We start from the raw sequence: 14,489 nt of genomic DNA on the forward strand, positions 1-14,489 counted from the left end.
CTCCCACATTCCAGCTGCATTTTGCAGCACCATCAGAGGCCATTTTCAGTTTCCTTTCATTAATATCTACTACTCCATCATTATTAGCCTTTTGGTCCTATCTGGTTTATGCTTTTAACTACTCCTAGTTCAAAAATTCATAAATCAACTCAGCATTTTGGCTTTCCAAATACATAAGGTGGTACTTATTTTAAATAGGTAACCATAGCTTTCCAACCAAAAACCAAAACAAAATTACCATTTACTTCTTGATTAAAAAGAATTTAAATACGAGGAGATGTCTGTTTTTTTACTGTTGTGGGTTTCTTCTTTGGGTGATTGTATAAAATATGAAGAAGTGATCATTTATCATGATCTTGTAACTCTTTGGACCTCTCTCAGAATATCCACCTTAGAGGAGAATGCTAATGATAAAATTAAACTCTCTTAACACTAGGGTTAAAATGAAGAAAGCACACACATGCTCCAATACACATTGTCTTTTCTAGCTCCTAATAATTTCCCCTGTAGTATAGAATCGGGATAAAGCAAATTACAGGCTTTTCAGAAATGTGTCCAAAATGGCAGACAAACTGATATATTTCTTCCTGTAACTATTTATTCTTTCCTTCATTCATCCTTAAGCTCATTCTAAGCCCCTCGTCTCTATATAACCAAAGGCACAAATGTTTATGATTAAGGTGTAAGAGGTCAAAGTTCTGAGAATACATATATAATTACACTTTCCAAGACACTTTGAGAAAGTTAGTAAAAGATATAAAGTGCATAATCAGAGCATAATGAGGACAGTTCTTCACTTAAAGATTGGTTGTGTATCCTAGACCAATAATTATCAGACAGCTACTTGGTTTTTAAGATGCAGATATCTTGATATTAATGGAACAGATATTCTGTCTACTGATTTGTTTGACTCAAAGAAAGGCCTATGTGCAAGTGGCAGAACTTCTTTTTCAGGAACAATAATTCACATTTTTTGAGATATGATATCACATATTGCCCTAAGATTTATGCAAGGTGTAATATTGCCATTTCATATTTTTTATGTTCCAGCAGTGAGATGGTTTATTTCAATTCCATTGCATAGTTGTCTCTAAGCACCACTTATATTGGTTTTAAGAGAGGGCCGCAAAAAGCCAAACCTAGACAATTATCTCCTGAATTGCACCAGCACAATTTAATACAATACCTTTACATTGAAAACATTTACATGTATAGCTGCAAATCTACTTATTTTAAGCATAATTTATATAATATTTTGACAGACAAAGATATATGTTTAGAACCATTATATGTATCTGTCCACTCAGTAGCAAACTTACAATAAATTATACATTATGCCAGAGTAAATTTTCTCAAAGGCTATAAAGAAAAAGTCACACTTTATGTTTAAAATACAATGCCAATTCATTATTTCCAAATAAAAAGCTAATAGCCATTACATTAGATTCACTTATTTCAAGCTTACATTCATTTAACATTCACATATAATTCAGTACTTTAACAGTAGCAACAAAGTTGAATTTTGACACTATTTGAAAGCTTGTTGACTTTTCAGTCCAGCTACAAGCTTGATGTTTTGGAAAATATGTGTGGGGGAAAAAACATGTTAAAATTAACCAAGAAACCATGTTACAAATTATTGTAGAAGTATGAAAATACAATATATGTTTTATTCTAATGCTTTATCCATGGGTATTACCTCCAGAGGTGTCTAAAATGTTTCTGTTGTTTTATTTTCATTGAGAATGGGTTTTTGAAAATTAGATCCACTGAGTGAAGCTGGAAGAATACAAAGCCACCAGAATTATCCACGATGTCAAAACAGAGCAGAGATGAGCATAAGGCATTGTCTTCTGAGAGTCTCAACTGTGTTCCTTTCTTGGAAAGAGGGAAATGTGCGTGTGAATGTGCCTGACAACCCTGTGATTGTGTTTCATTCCCTTTGATCGTCATTTTTTTGTCCTTTTAAAAAAACCGTCTTACCAATATTTTGCACATTTATTAGTGGATTTTATATTAAACTAGCTTTTTGTAAATCTAGTTTGAGAATAGGTATGAAACAACATGTGAAATAAAAATAGGACATTATTTATTGGCTTACATTATTTAAGTTATCTAGTTTTTAATATTTTGGATAAGGTAAACCCTTCCCCCCCTTTATCTTTTATTATTACAAAATGAATGGGATGGAAGAAATTTTCACTGTTAGTATTTATTCTATTTCACTGGATTTAACTAAGGTCATTGCACATATCTGAACATATTTGGACAACTGTTTCCCAGTAAAATTGTAAACTATAACATCTTCAAAGAGACTAAATCCCTGTTGTATTCTATTAGAATATGGTGATGTCTTCTACGGAAGCTGGCGCCTAAATAGGTTGAATGTACCCGGAACTGCAGTCCCCAGGAATGAATCACTTTTCCATGCCAAATGGTTCCATCACTGTACTTTGTCCTTCGTGACCTTCCTGCCCTGGAAGGAATCTCTCCATCCATGTCTGAGAATCTTGGGATTCCCACACTTACTAGTTCCAAAAATGTGCTCTTTCCAAGTACTCCATTGGGTACTAGACATAGAGAAGATTCTGAGCAAATAGATGAGTGAAAATAATTCTCTTTTCATTTAAGTATAGACGATGTTCTATAAAGATTCTGAACACAACATCATATTCTCCAACAAGTTTTGATAAAGCATTAAAATATAGGACATTACAACATGTAAAATTATTTAATTCATATTTTAAAAATTACCCTGTGAATTTAACTCATGTTTAATAACAAAGGAGATGCATTATTTGATGCTTTTAGACAATATTTTTTTAAAAAAGGAATTCTAGCTTCCTGAACACAACTTTTATACTTAATGTTGAACACTGAATTAATTTCATTTTGTCTATGAATTGCAAAACAAATGTCTTTGGACAATGTACTTTAGTGTAAAAAAGTCATGTTGCCTTTCCTTATTGGATCAAATGCGCAGATAATTTTTTAAGCTCATCAATTCACTCTGTTTTTGTAGACATAGATCTGGTTATTTCTATAATGTGACTACTGGGAAAGCATTTAAAATTCTAAAATGGATACAAACCACTGCATGCATACACACACACATACACACACGTGTACATGTATATGTATACATATATGTATATATGTATATATACACATATATGCACTTTTTAACTCCAGAAAAGGAGCAAAATAATATTTAATGACCAATCTCATTAAAGTTATGTAGACACTAAATGTGAAAATTGATGGCTTTTTCCCTTTAGGACTTATTTTTACTTTCTGCTTCCTTCTGCATTTTAAAAGTCACTATCTACTCTCTGTAGTGGTGATTTGTCTAGTACCTAAGACTGGCTTTTGCAAAAAGTGCCAGAGTCACTCTCTTGACACTAAATCATCCTCGCAAATGAAGGTCCAAAACTGAGAAGGTTTTGTTTTTCTAGTTTTATCAGGAGGGGCTGTTCATCTCTCATTAACCTTAATTGGTGTTATGCTGCTCCCTCTCCTTGTACATGGCTCAATTTCACTTCCAATACCAATTTAGATAGGAAGCCAAGACGTTGGTTCTTTTACCATGAAGCAAAACTATATAAATTTCAGATGAAGGTAAAAACCCATTCTTCTTCCTTTCACTTTCTGCTTAATGGCCTTCTTGATTTATTGCTTTAAGGTTGCCTAATAATCATGACTTCCGTCCTCCAGGTACGTGTCTCAATGTGTATGGTAGCTGTTAGGCACACTCAAAGGAACCAGTGCTCCCCTACAAAGATGGATTCTACTTTCCTATTACCTTGTACCTAAAGAAATGACACAAAACAATATTTTGTGTGTGTGTCTGCGCTCAGAATAATACGTGCCACTACAAAAAGTGAAACGAATTTCATATCCAGCTAATGTTCTAGTTAAGAACATGAAAGAAGGGATCAATCATCACATCAGGACAATCAGTGGTTAATTTGTTGCACCATTCATTGGAGTGATAGCAAGTTCCTCTCCTGACTTCACTGTGACAATAAACCATACCCACTAGTGCATTAGCAGACAAGATCTGGATCAAGTCCACCTAATCTCCTTGGCTCTTTTGTATCTACTTCTTTTTTTCAGAATAAAGATAAATACTCTGTTTGGCCCTCTGTTCTTTGAACGGGGCTTAATTCAATTTTGAATACTTAAAACTAACTAAAGTCAGAATCAAACGAGGATGAGAAATATCGATGAGAAAACAAGTTGTCGCTTTCACAGATGCTTCCCTCTAGCTTGGCTTGCATTTGAGCAATTGCACTTTTATATGGACTTCTATCTTCCTGAATGCTATTTGTTTTTAAAGTATATTTTTTTATATGCTGCAACCCATCCTTCCCAGACTAGCCTGCTGTGGCCCTCTGTTTGTGAAAGCAGTATTTTATTTGGATGGGGTCATTATGAGTTATCTTCAGTCCCAGACCCTTCTGGGCTGGAGTCGATGTTGACGAAGGCCTCCTTATTGGTAAAAGTGGAGCTGAGAGTTATGCTCTGCCGGGGCTTCACTGGCGCAAGTTCGTCCAATTTAATATTTTCATTTTTGACCAGAATTGTCTTATCCATGTTTTCTTCACTGTGCCTTGCAACAACAGCATCAAACACATCTAATTTGGGTGGCAAGTTTCCACTTTCAAACAGGTATTTAGCTAGATAGGAGATGCAAATGTTGGATAAGAACGAGGTAACCATGGAGAGGGTTTTAAATGGGAATCTCTGATTATATATGCCATTCTTATCAGAGTAATAACCAGGGTAAAAGATCAAGGGCTGCAGGTACAGATACGGCTCCCCGCCGGTTATTCTCAGGAAAAGGCCAAACACGTAACCTGCCACAGCCCCGTACGTGTTGGTTCCCTTGATGAAGAGCACACAGAGCAGCTGGGGGAAGATGATGATGTAAACAAGGTCTGAGCTGAGGTACCAGAGCCCGTATACGGTCTTGGTTAGTAAGGCCATGGCTGTGGCAGAAGCTCCAAACACTAACACGGTGATTCGCATGACCCAGATGATTTCCTTGTCTGATGCCTGCAAGAAATTGCCACAGTGACAGCTTTTCACACAGTGAGCTGGCTCATTTAGGTGAAGAATGAGGTGCATTTCTGTGCTTTAAAGCTGGTCTAAACAATTCCCCTGGTTCGTCTAGGTCAGTGAGGTCAAAATCAGCCTAAACCACAGCATAGGTAGCAAGCAATCTAGGTGGCTTCCCTGGTGGGCCTTTGGGAGGGGTTTCTGTGTGCCATTTGTGGAAGCACAAGCAGCTACACCTTTCCCTGAACATGCAGGGGAGAAGTGAGGTGAGCCAATGTGCTGTCATACAGGAATAGTAATGAAAGAAAGGATTTCACATACTTAACATATTAAGGAATAATTCCTATGTGGCTGTGAGCAGGGATGGCCCACCCTTGCTTGCTATCTCCTGGGAGTCCTACCATCTTTAAGTCCAGCCACCTTAAAAAACAAGTGGGATCATTTTGTTCACTATGACCTAGGAAAACTAGAGAAAGACAAAGCCTTAGTGAAGGAAGAAGGTGAATAGGGGCTGTTGGCTCCTCAGTGACACAACAGTGCTGTTCTGCACCCTCTTGATTCAATAAGGTCAATCACACTAAGAGGCAATTTTCTTACCAATATAGACTTGGGAGTTCAAGGGAAGAGTGGGACAGATGCTACACAAATGCCCACGAAATAACTTACTCACTATGTTCTGCTTCAAGTTTCTTATCATACTTGATTATATTCAAAGTTTTTCACTATTTTAGGTTTCATGACTCATCAGAAAGACAAGAAATGTAAATTACGGCAATATGACTGTACCTCGCGAAAAATGCCTGTGTTGATTTGTTCCCTTCCACACCAACATGAATGATAACATGCATTAAAAATGTTTACATACAGCTTCAATAAAATTCAGTGTTAGTTAACCTTGTGTGCTTAATCAAACTAGGGCCCAATTTAAAATAGGATATTAATAAATACGTAATACTACAGACACAATAAATGGAATGACAACAGCAACAACAATGATGATGTTACGTCTGAAAAAATCTTTCTTACATTCTGTCTGAACGAAAGCTGGTAGATGTTCCGGGCAAACATGGAACTTGCTGACAAGATCGAAGAATCTGCTGATGACATAACAGCAGCAGAAACTGCACCAAGACCAAAGTAAGAAATGTACACAGGGCAGAGGTACTTCAGAACAATTGGTAAAATCATGTCCGTTTGGTTGTTGCTCTTGGGATCTAGAGGCCTGTATGAAGTCTGGTTCCAGTCTGTTGAACAGGAAAAACAAATATAAAGACAACCAAAGACCCATGTGTTCTTTATCTATCTGGAGGTCATCCTATTTACTTGGAGCTTTTGAAATAAATTCAGAATGTATGAATAAGTCTAATTAGAGGAGAAGTCTATAATTTGGTCTAGAAATCTAACTAGGTATGTTGGTCTAAGTAGGTGGGAAGTCCACTGTCTTATATACAATTCTGGCTTCTAGTGGGTTTTGGTTACACTTAGCCTTATTCATAAGACCTGTTATCTATATCATCTATCTATCTATCTATCTATCTATCTATCTATCTATCTATCTATCATCTATCTATCTATCATCTATCTATCCATCCATCTATCATCTGTCTGCCTATCAATCATCAATCTTCTATCTACTTACCTACCTACCTACTCTGTATTTCTCTCCTGTAATTACGACATCAAATTGTTCAGAATGGAAAACAGATGTTCTAAAACAAAAGCGTGGAATATTTCTTCAACCAGCTGGAGATGTGAGAGGACACTTAGTGTTTCAGTCCTCAGTCACACATGCATTAATGTATAGACAATAGAGGAGCTATTCTCACCCATCCTCTTCCTGTATATGAACTTGGTTTTGGAGCTTCCTCAGCATCATTTTTCTCCCAACTAAATTCCTTCTTGCATTGGATTCCACTTACTAGAAACAGGAGGCACAATAGATAAAGGAAAGTCCTTGCTTTATTGAGTAGAAAGTGCAGATATGAGGCTGCACTTCAGGAGGATTTTGGACTCTGTGTAAAAGGACTCAAAACATGAAAAATAGAAAGAGTCTCAAGGAAGCAGGAGGGCATGGGCACCAGAGATGCATAGGCAACTGTTTACAGCACATATCTGGCTGAGTCCGTGAGCCAGGCTGTTAAAAGCAATGAACCAGTTTGACAGTTGTGAGGATAAGGAAGAAATGGGCAGAGAATGGCAAGTGCTTGATTTTGTTAAAACAAGAAGTAAAAAGAAGAACCATCACTGGATTAATTCAGTGGTTTGCAAACCTTAATGAACACTGGGATCTCTCGGGCATGCCTTTACAATGCAGAGTATCCTGAAAGATTCTGATTGCATATTTCTGAATGATGGTAATATTCAGCTAAATCTGGGAATTCACCAAATTATAGTTAGTGCAATAGATTAACCTTTGGAGTAAAATTTCATTACAGAGTATTACCAATTTATTTTATCTTGCAAAATAACACTGTGAAGCTCATTTAGAAAAACTACATACATAAATTATATAACCACACATTTTCATACAATAAATAATATATGTAAGTGTCTGAAAATGTTTTTTAAAGCCACAAAGCCAAAGTAAGCAACACGCAGTTTCTTCAAATATATAAATGGTTTTCAAAAAAAAAAAAATAGGCATATGTGCTTTCAAGTTTTAAAATTTGAAACTTACAAACTGAGGGCTTCAAAAGGGAGGGGGGTGGGGGATTGGGATAGGCCAGTGATGGGTATTAAGGAGGGCACATATTGCATGGTGCACTGGGTGTTATATGCAAATAATGAATCACAGAACATTACATCAAAAACTAAGGATGTACTGTATGGTGACTAACATAACATAACAAAAAATTATTATAAAAAGAAAGGGGAATGAACCATGGGAGACTATGGACTCTGGGAAACAAACTGAGGGCTTCAGAGGGGAGGGGGGTGGGGGAATGGGATAGACCGGTGATGGGTAGTAAGGAGGGCACGTATTGTATGGTGCACTGGGTGTTATACACAACTAATGAATCATCGAGCCTTACATCGAAAACCAGGGATGTACTGTATGGTGACTAACATAATATAATAAAAAATTTTTTTTAAAAAGGAAAATAATAAAATTTGAAACTTAGAAATTATATCTGTTATTGATATTATAAAGAAAATAAGACACTATATTTTTTATTTTGGCAAGCTTAAGTCTTTTTATCATAATTGAAGGACTTGTATGATCAATTAAACACTGTCAGCATTATTTTCCAAAAATTTCCATTAATTTTTTAAATCCAGCCAAAAACCTGAGTGTTTTGATTTATACAAACCTATGCATTAGCAGTCTAGGACTTTAATATTATTTAATATTAATATTCTTCCTCAACAGAACCTGAGATGAGCCACTAGTAAAATAGGCTGTAAGATTATTTAAATTTTAAGATGAGTTGGTCTGCTGAACTCTAGAATTCATAGAAGGAATTACATCTTTGAATTGATTTTTTTAACAAATGAAATTCTGCATTGTGCTAATATATTTTTTCCTATTACTTAGAAAATGGCTATTAAGAATCTATTGTGGAACATTATATCAAAAACTAAGGATATACTGTATGGTGACTAACATAACATAATAAAAATTATTAAAAAAAAGAATTTATTGTAAAGGGTACAAAAACATCTTGTGCACCATGCAAGATGAAGAAAATCATGGTACAAATGAAAAAATAAGTTTATCTTTGAAAATATATAGTTCTTTACTGTTTAGTTATACTATATGTACTGAAGAATTACAATGGAATCTTTAAATGTACATTCGTATAGCTCCTTTTTTATTTGCTGAACTTCAATGGCATAATTCAAGGACCAAATAGGAGTGGTTTTCCTTGGATCCTACCACTTTTTTCTTTCCCCATTTTCCACTACAATTGTTCAAAGCTATGCTTTGTTGAAGCCAATTTTATAGCTTTCATTGAGATGTTATGGTACCAGAAGTAACAACCAAGAATGTGTACCTAATCCAAGAAAAAAAAATAGAGTTTACATTGGCTTTTTCAGTCTGTTGTCCTACAACACGCGCACACACACACACACACACACACACACATGCATGAGCACGCATACATAGCCAGATCTGTTTTCTGATTGTGACATAAATGCTATCTTTCATTCAAAGACACACAATCACATTTGTCAAACAACTTTTTAAATATTTATGTCATGGATGAACAACTGGAGTGGAGAATGTATGCTATGAACCATGACTGCTCTTGTAAAACTTACATAATCCAAAAAGCAGCTCTACTTGAAAATCAAAATAGCCTTGGGTGTTATCACCCTGTATCATCTTTACGAAACACAGTGGAGTGAAAGGTAAATTTATATAGTCTGTTTTAATGACTTCTACCTACAGGACTTCTTTGAATTTGGTTACTGTGATGTATTTTCATGAATGCTTTTGGAAGCTGTATAGCATAAATACGTAAGTGTCAGGAATAATTAGCAATTTCACTTAAATTAATGGTGAGATTATAAAAAGGTTTTAGGTAGAGGCTAACTAGGAGACAAGCATCTTACAAACATCTCTTTTTACCAATTTTGATTAACATATTATCTAAGTCTCAGTGCCTTAATTTTACTTTTACCTTCACACTTACTAATTTATTTCTCCAAGAAAGAAACTTTTTAATTAACAAACTATTAAAAAAATGTAAAGCAGGAATCTCAAGTTCAAAGTGGTCCTTAGGTGTCAGTTAAGTTTCTAAGCCAGTAACGTCCAACTCAGGCCAACTTCGACCAACTAAGGGTCTTTAAAAAACACTGGTCTCTGGCTCCATCTTAGATTATTAAAATAAAATCCCTGTAGGGTAGGATAGAAATAGGTATTTTTAAAAGCATCTCTTCTCTTCCCCAGATGATGTCAATGTGCACCTTGGTTGAGAACCACTGCTGACAGGATTACATATAGACAATTTATAAGTATATCAACATGGGGGGTATGCTCACATAGGTTTTATTGGTGGGGAGAGCAATCAAAAACTGCAGGCACTGAGCTATAATACAGTTATTTGAATGCTATAAAAAGGTCTCTATATGAATATGATGAGAAACAACTAAGTGGAGTTAAGAGGGCAAGTAGGGGAGGGAGGGCAGCTGGGTGGTAATTGGTCAATTAGCAAAGCTGCAAGAGATATACCTGTTGATGCTCCAATGGCCCCAATGAGTATGGGTGGTAGAGCCATCACCAGGCACCCAAAAGCTGCCAGGAAAGACAACACTTGAGCATAGGTGGCTGAGGATGAAGAGAGGACCCTCTGGAAGTAGGCTTGCCATGGTATTCCACCCAGCATCTGCATGGGAACAAGAGGGACTCAAAATGAATTGGAGGCAAACAATATCTATTAGGTATTTTTAAATAAGATTTTTTGTTTTATGGTCACATTCACAATAGAACAATGGTTCTATATGCCAAACATCTCAGTTGCGATCATGTTATTGTCACGTTTTCAACTGTGCAGAATTTCCTCAAGTTTTTTTCCTTCATCGTTATGTAGCCCTATATTTTCTATTCTTTAATTTACCTACCTCAAACTGCATTAGAACTATCCAGAAGCCTTCAATTTATTTTCATTTGGACGTTTTAACCATCACAAAACTGTCTCAAAAAAATTAAGATTCTGAAAGGAGAAACTTTAATCTGAATCAATAAAACCCAGTAAATATTTCTGGACCAGGTAATAGGATGGTTGTGAGGGGACTGGTTCTTGCTCTGGAGCTCCCTGTTCACTAGGAGAGTCAATGCAACACAGTGTCTTCCAAAGTGGCATGTGCAGAGTGCTCAAGACAATATAAAAGAGCATAAAAGAAAATATTAGAATTTCTACTTATACTTATTTTTACCTCATACTTATATGTTACATTCTTTTTATTAAATGATTATACAACGTATTAGTACACTCTATATAAGTAATTCATAACTACATATATCTACACTGGGAGTGTGCTTAAATTCTTATTTTGGATATGCAATCATAAAAGTTTTGGAGACAGTGAACTATAATGTAATTTGTTGCCTGGTATGAGGAGGTATGTATGGGAAGAAAAATGAGAACAATTAATTATTCAGGGGTAACAGAGGGAGGGGGGGAAGTGGGAGGAAGGACAACTGCATGATAATCAGGAAAACCTACAGAACTGCATGAGAGGGCGTCACTACGTAGAGATGGAGAGAGAAGAGAACACCTGGCAGAGAATTCAGTGTGAAAAAGGAAGAAAGAAAAAAGCAATGAAGCAGCTCTGAGACCACTGTGTCTTGGCTTAATTAAAGGTTAAGTTGTGTGGGAGTGGCTAAAGAGGATGCTGAGGAATACCTTCCCCATGATTACTGCCATGGTTCTCTGACTTGTATGCAGTGTTCAATAAATATTTATCACACGAATGAGTGAACTGGTGAATGAATTTTCCATATTACAATGTACTGAAGTTGTTTCTTAAATTGCCTGTCTCCCTCACTGGGCTCCAAATTCTGGGATATCTTGTTTATCACTCACCTCTGTGCTAATGAGAGTGCTTGTTACATATTGATTCCAGGATAATCTCCTCTGTATAAAAGCTATACATGTTTAAAAGTTAAAAAAAAAGTAAAAGAAGAAATTCTAAAATTCATAGTCCATGCCTCAAGTCTATATTATTCCAAAACTCTTCCTTTGGTTTGCAACCTGTTAATCCATACAGATCTTCCTTCTTATGATGGGGTTACATCCCAATAAACCCATCATAAATTGAAAATATCTGAAGTCAAAACCAAAAAGTCATTTAATACACCTGAACTACTGAACATCATAGTTCAGCCTAGACTACCTTAAACATGCTCAGAACACTGACATTAGCCTATAGTTGGACAAGTCATTGAACATAAAGCTTACTTTATAATGAAGTGTTGAATATGTTCTATAATTTATTGAATACTATACCTAAAGGGAAAAGCAGCATGGTGTATGGGTACAGAATGTTAGTCAGTGTATCTGTTGTTCACCCTCATGGCTGACTGGGAGCTGTGGCTGGTTGCCGCAGCACAGCACAATGAGAGAGGATTATACCACATATTGCTAGCCCTGGGAAAAGATCAAAATTCAAAGTATGGCCTCTACTGAATGCTATTGCCTTCTCACCACTGCAAAGTTGAAAACCTATTAAGTTGAACCATTATAAATCAGGACTGTCTGAATATTGTTAACATTTTCTATGCCAATGAATATTCATCGATAATTTCAATGCCTGTATGAACCATTTACATGCCAATCTCTCCAGACATTTAAGTTGTCAGAGCTTTGTAAGTAAGGTAAAATCTGACCTCCGCAGACAAACAGAAGCCCTGATGACTAAGGTGGAAGATGGGTTTGGACAAGTGAGATGTGGGCAGGCTGCCGCATGGAGACTGTGAAAGGCCACCACAACAGGCCAGCTGAAGAATGCTGTCAGCGAGCAGGTTCAGGGTGGGACTGGGAGATCCCTGGAAGGTATCCAGAGCAGGACTCCACAAGTCCTTATGACAGGTGGAAGTTCAGAGACAGTTGGAAGATCAGAGACCCTTGGTGAAACATTTCGAGGCATACTTCTACAGTTCACTCATTCGTCCATTCAACATCTATCGTTTCACTACCACTTATACTACATTTTGAAGAATGAACATGACGTAGTCATATAATTTTGGGAGATGGAAGAAACTTTAGCAGTCATTGGATATAATGCATTATCTTGAAGATTAATAAATCTAAGGACTAAAGTGTAGTGTAGGAGAAATGACTTTAGGGTCTTGATGCTTTATCTCAATCTCTCACTCAGACAATGGTGTGATTATCAACAGACTGCCTATGTTCTCTGAGTGCCATAATCTCCTCCATATATAACCATAAATAGCCATGCAGATATAATTTCACATACTTGTAATATTTAACCCCTTTCTCTATTCAATTCATAATTATAAGCCATTCTAGAAAAATGTCAGCCAATTCATTTCTTAACAAACCTTGGGAAAGAAGCCCTCCACCACCCACCATTGGAAACAACTTGTTTGTATGTTTTCCTGCCTTCTTACTAGGAATTTCTCTACTGAGACAGACATATCTACTTTAACTGCTGAAATTTAGCAAAGTGACACAAATACAAAGTGAAATCACAAAATATTGTGAAGCCTCTAAAAAGGAAACCCTCTAAAAAGAAAACAAAAATAATGTCCCTTTAATTTTGATATAAATGTTAATAATAATAAATGTTAATTTATTTCTTATTTTGAAGTTCAATACAGTGTTTTACTTTTTAAGTAACCCCTCTCGTTAGCAAGATCACAAAATCTGGCAGGTTCTTTTGTCTTTCCCCTCATCCCTCAATCTGTGATCTGCCTTTATTTCTTCTGTGCCCCACATCTCACTACCAACACCTTCAGCCCAAAGTTCTGCAAGTTCCTAAGCTGTCTCTGACTTCCCAGCACTTCCTTCTTGACATCTTTCCTGAATGACACCCCCTTTCCCAACTTCCGTCTGCACTTTTGGCAATAATTTACTCAGTAATTAGACTGAATGGGTTACTTATTTCAGAAGAAGCTTGTTTTAATGCCTTAATCCAAATTAAAACTTTTAGGTGGCTTGACCTCAGATTAGGTAAGTCCCTGGGGATAGGGCATGGTGTTCTTTACATGCAAGCACAATAGAAATGTGGATGCACCATACATCACACCGTAGACATTCTCTCTTTAAGGCTTCTCTCTCCACTTGGGCACCAGTCAGCTACCATAGTCAGTAAGTGGCTCTATCCTTCCAACAGGAAGTAGTCAGTGCAGAAAAAGACATGAGCCAGTAAGTAAAATTTACATATAAACCTTCAATCTTAAAAATGCGGTTAATTTTAGGAAAAATGAGACTGCCTTCCTCAGGTAAGGGCATTACTTACCAACAGCAGAAAACTATCAAGCCAAGTGTAGACTTCAAATGATTCAATGGTCCCCAGCCAAGGCTTTTGGTATTTGGCATGCAGAGCAGTGTACCCAATGTCGGTGACTGCAGAATGTGACAGGGCGAAAGGAATGCTCATCCACTGCAACCAAAGACGGACGTGACAGAGTTAAGCTATGGCTTTTGCCTGTCTCATATACACAAGGTTTAGACACATGTTTTGTGTTCTCATAGATCACATAGCTCAGTTGTTCCTCTTGTTCAGACAGAGAAGAACCTGGAATCATGTTCTCTGCGGGACGCCATCAAATACTGATTAAAAAAAGTTAGAGTAACATATTATCTATACCTGTGCCTAATTATACCATGTCATATCAATTATAGGAGCAGTCAGCCAACCTTTGGGAAGAAAACATTAAATTTGAGAACATTAAGTATATCTATATATAAAATTTTAATGTTTTCTTTGACTTAGAGAAAGATGTCCGTTTATTAAAG

General features: G+C 36.4%; 1 protein-coding gene across 1 annotated transcript in view; it reads right to left on the bottom strand.

Moving 5' to 3' along the window:
- Positions 1-1,049: 1,049 nt before the first annotated feature.
- The window catches only part of SLC5A7 (solute carrier family 5 member 7), a 30,739-nt gene continuing 17,299 nt past the window's right edge, over positions 1,050-14,489 (bottom strand). The window contains exons 6-9 of the mRNA XM_045771775.2: positions 13,990-14,133; positions 10,238-10,391; positions 6,088-6,305; positions 1,050-5,058 (exon numbers count right to left, since the gene is read on the bottom strand). Coding sequence (XP_045627731.1) covers positions 4,432-5,058; positions 6,088-6,305; positions 10,238-10,391; positions 13,990-14,133 — 1,143 coding nt within the window. The 3' untranslated portion in view covers positions 1,050-4,431. The remainder of the gene's footprint in view (positions 5,059-6,087; positions 6,306-10,237; positions 10,392-13,989; positions 14,134-14,489) is intronic.

This window comes from Ursus americanus, chromosome 7 (genome assembly GCF_024610735.1).
Source record: "Ursus americanus isolate L20-20 chromosome 7, mUrsAme1.1.p, whole genome shotgun sequence".
NCBI lineage: Eukaryota > Metazoa > Chordata > Mammalia > Carnivora > Ursidae > Ursus > Ursus americanus.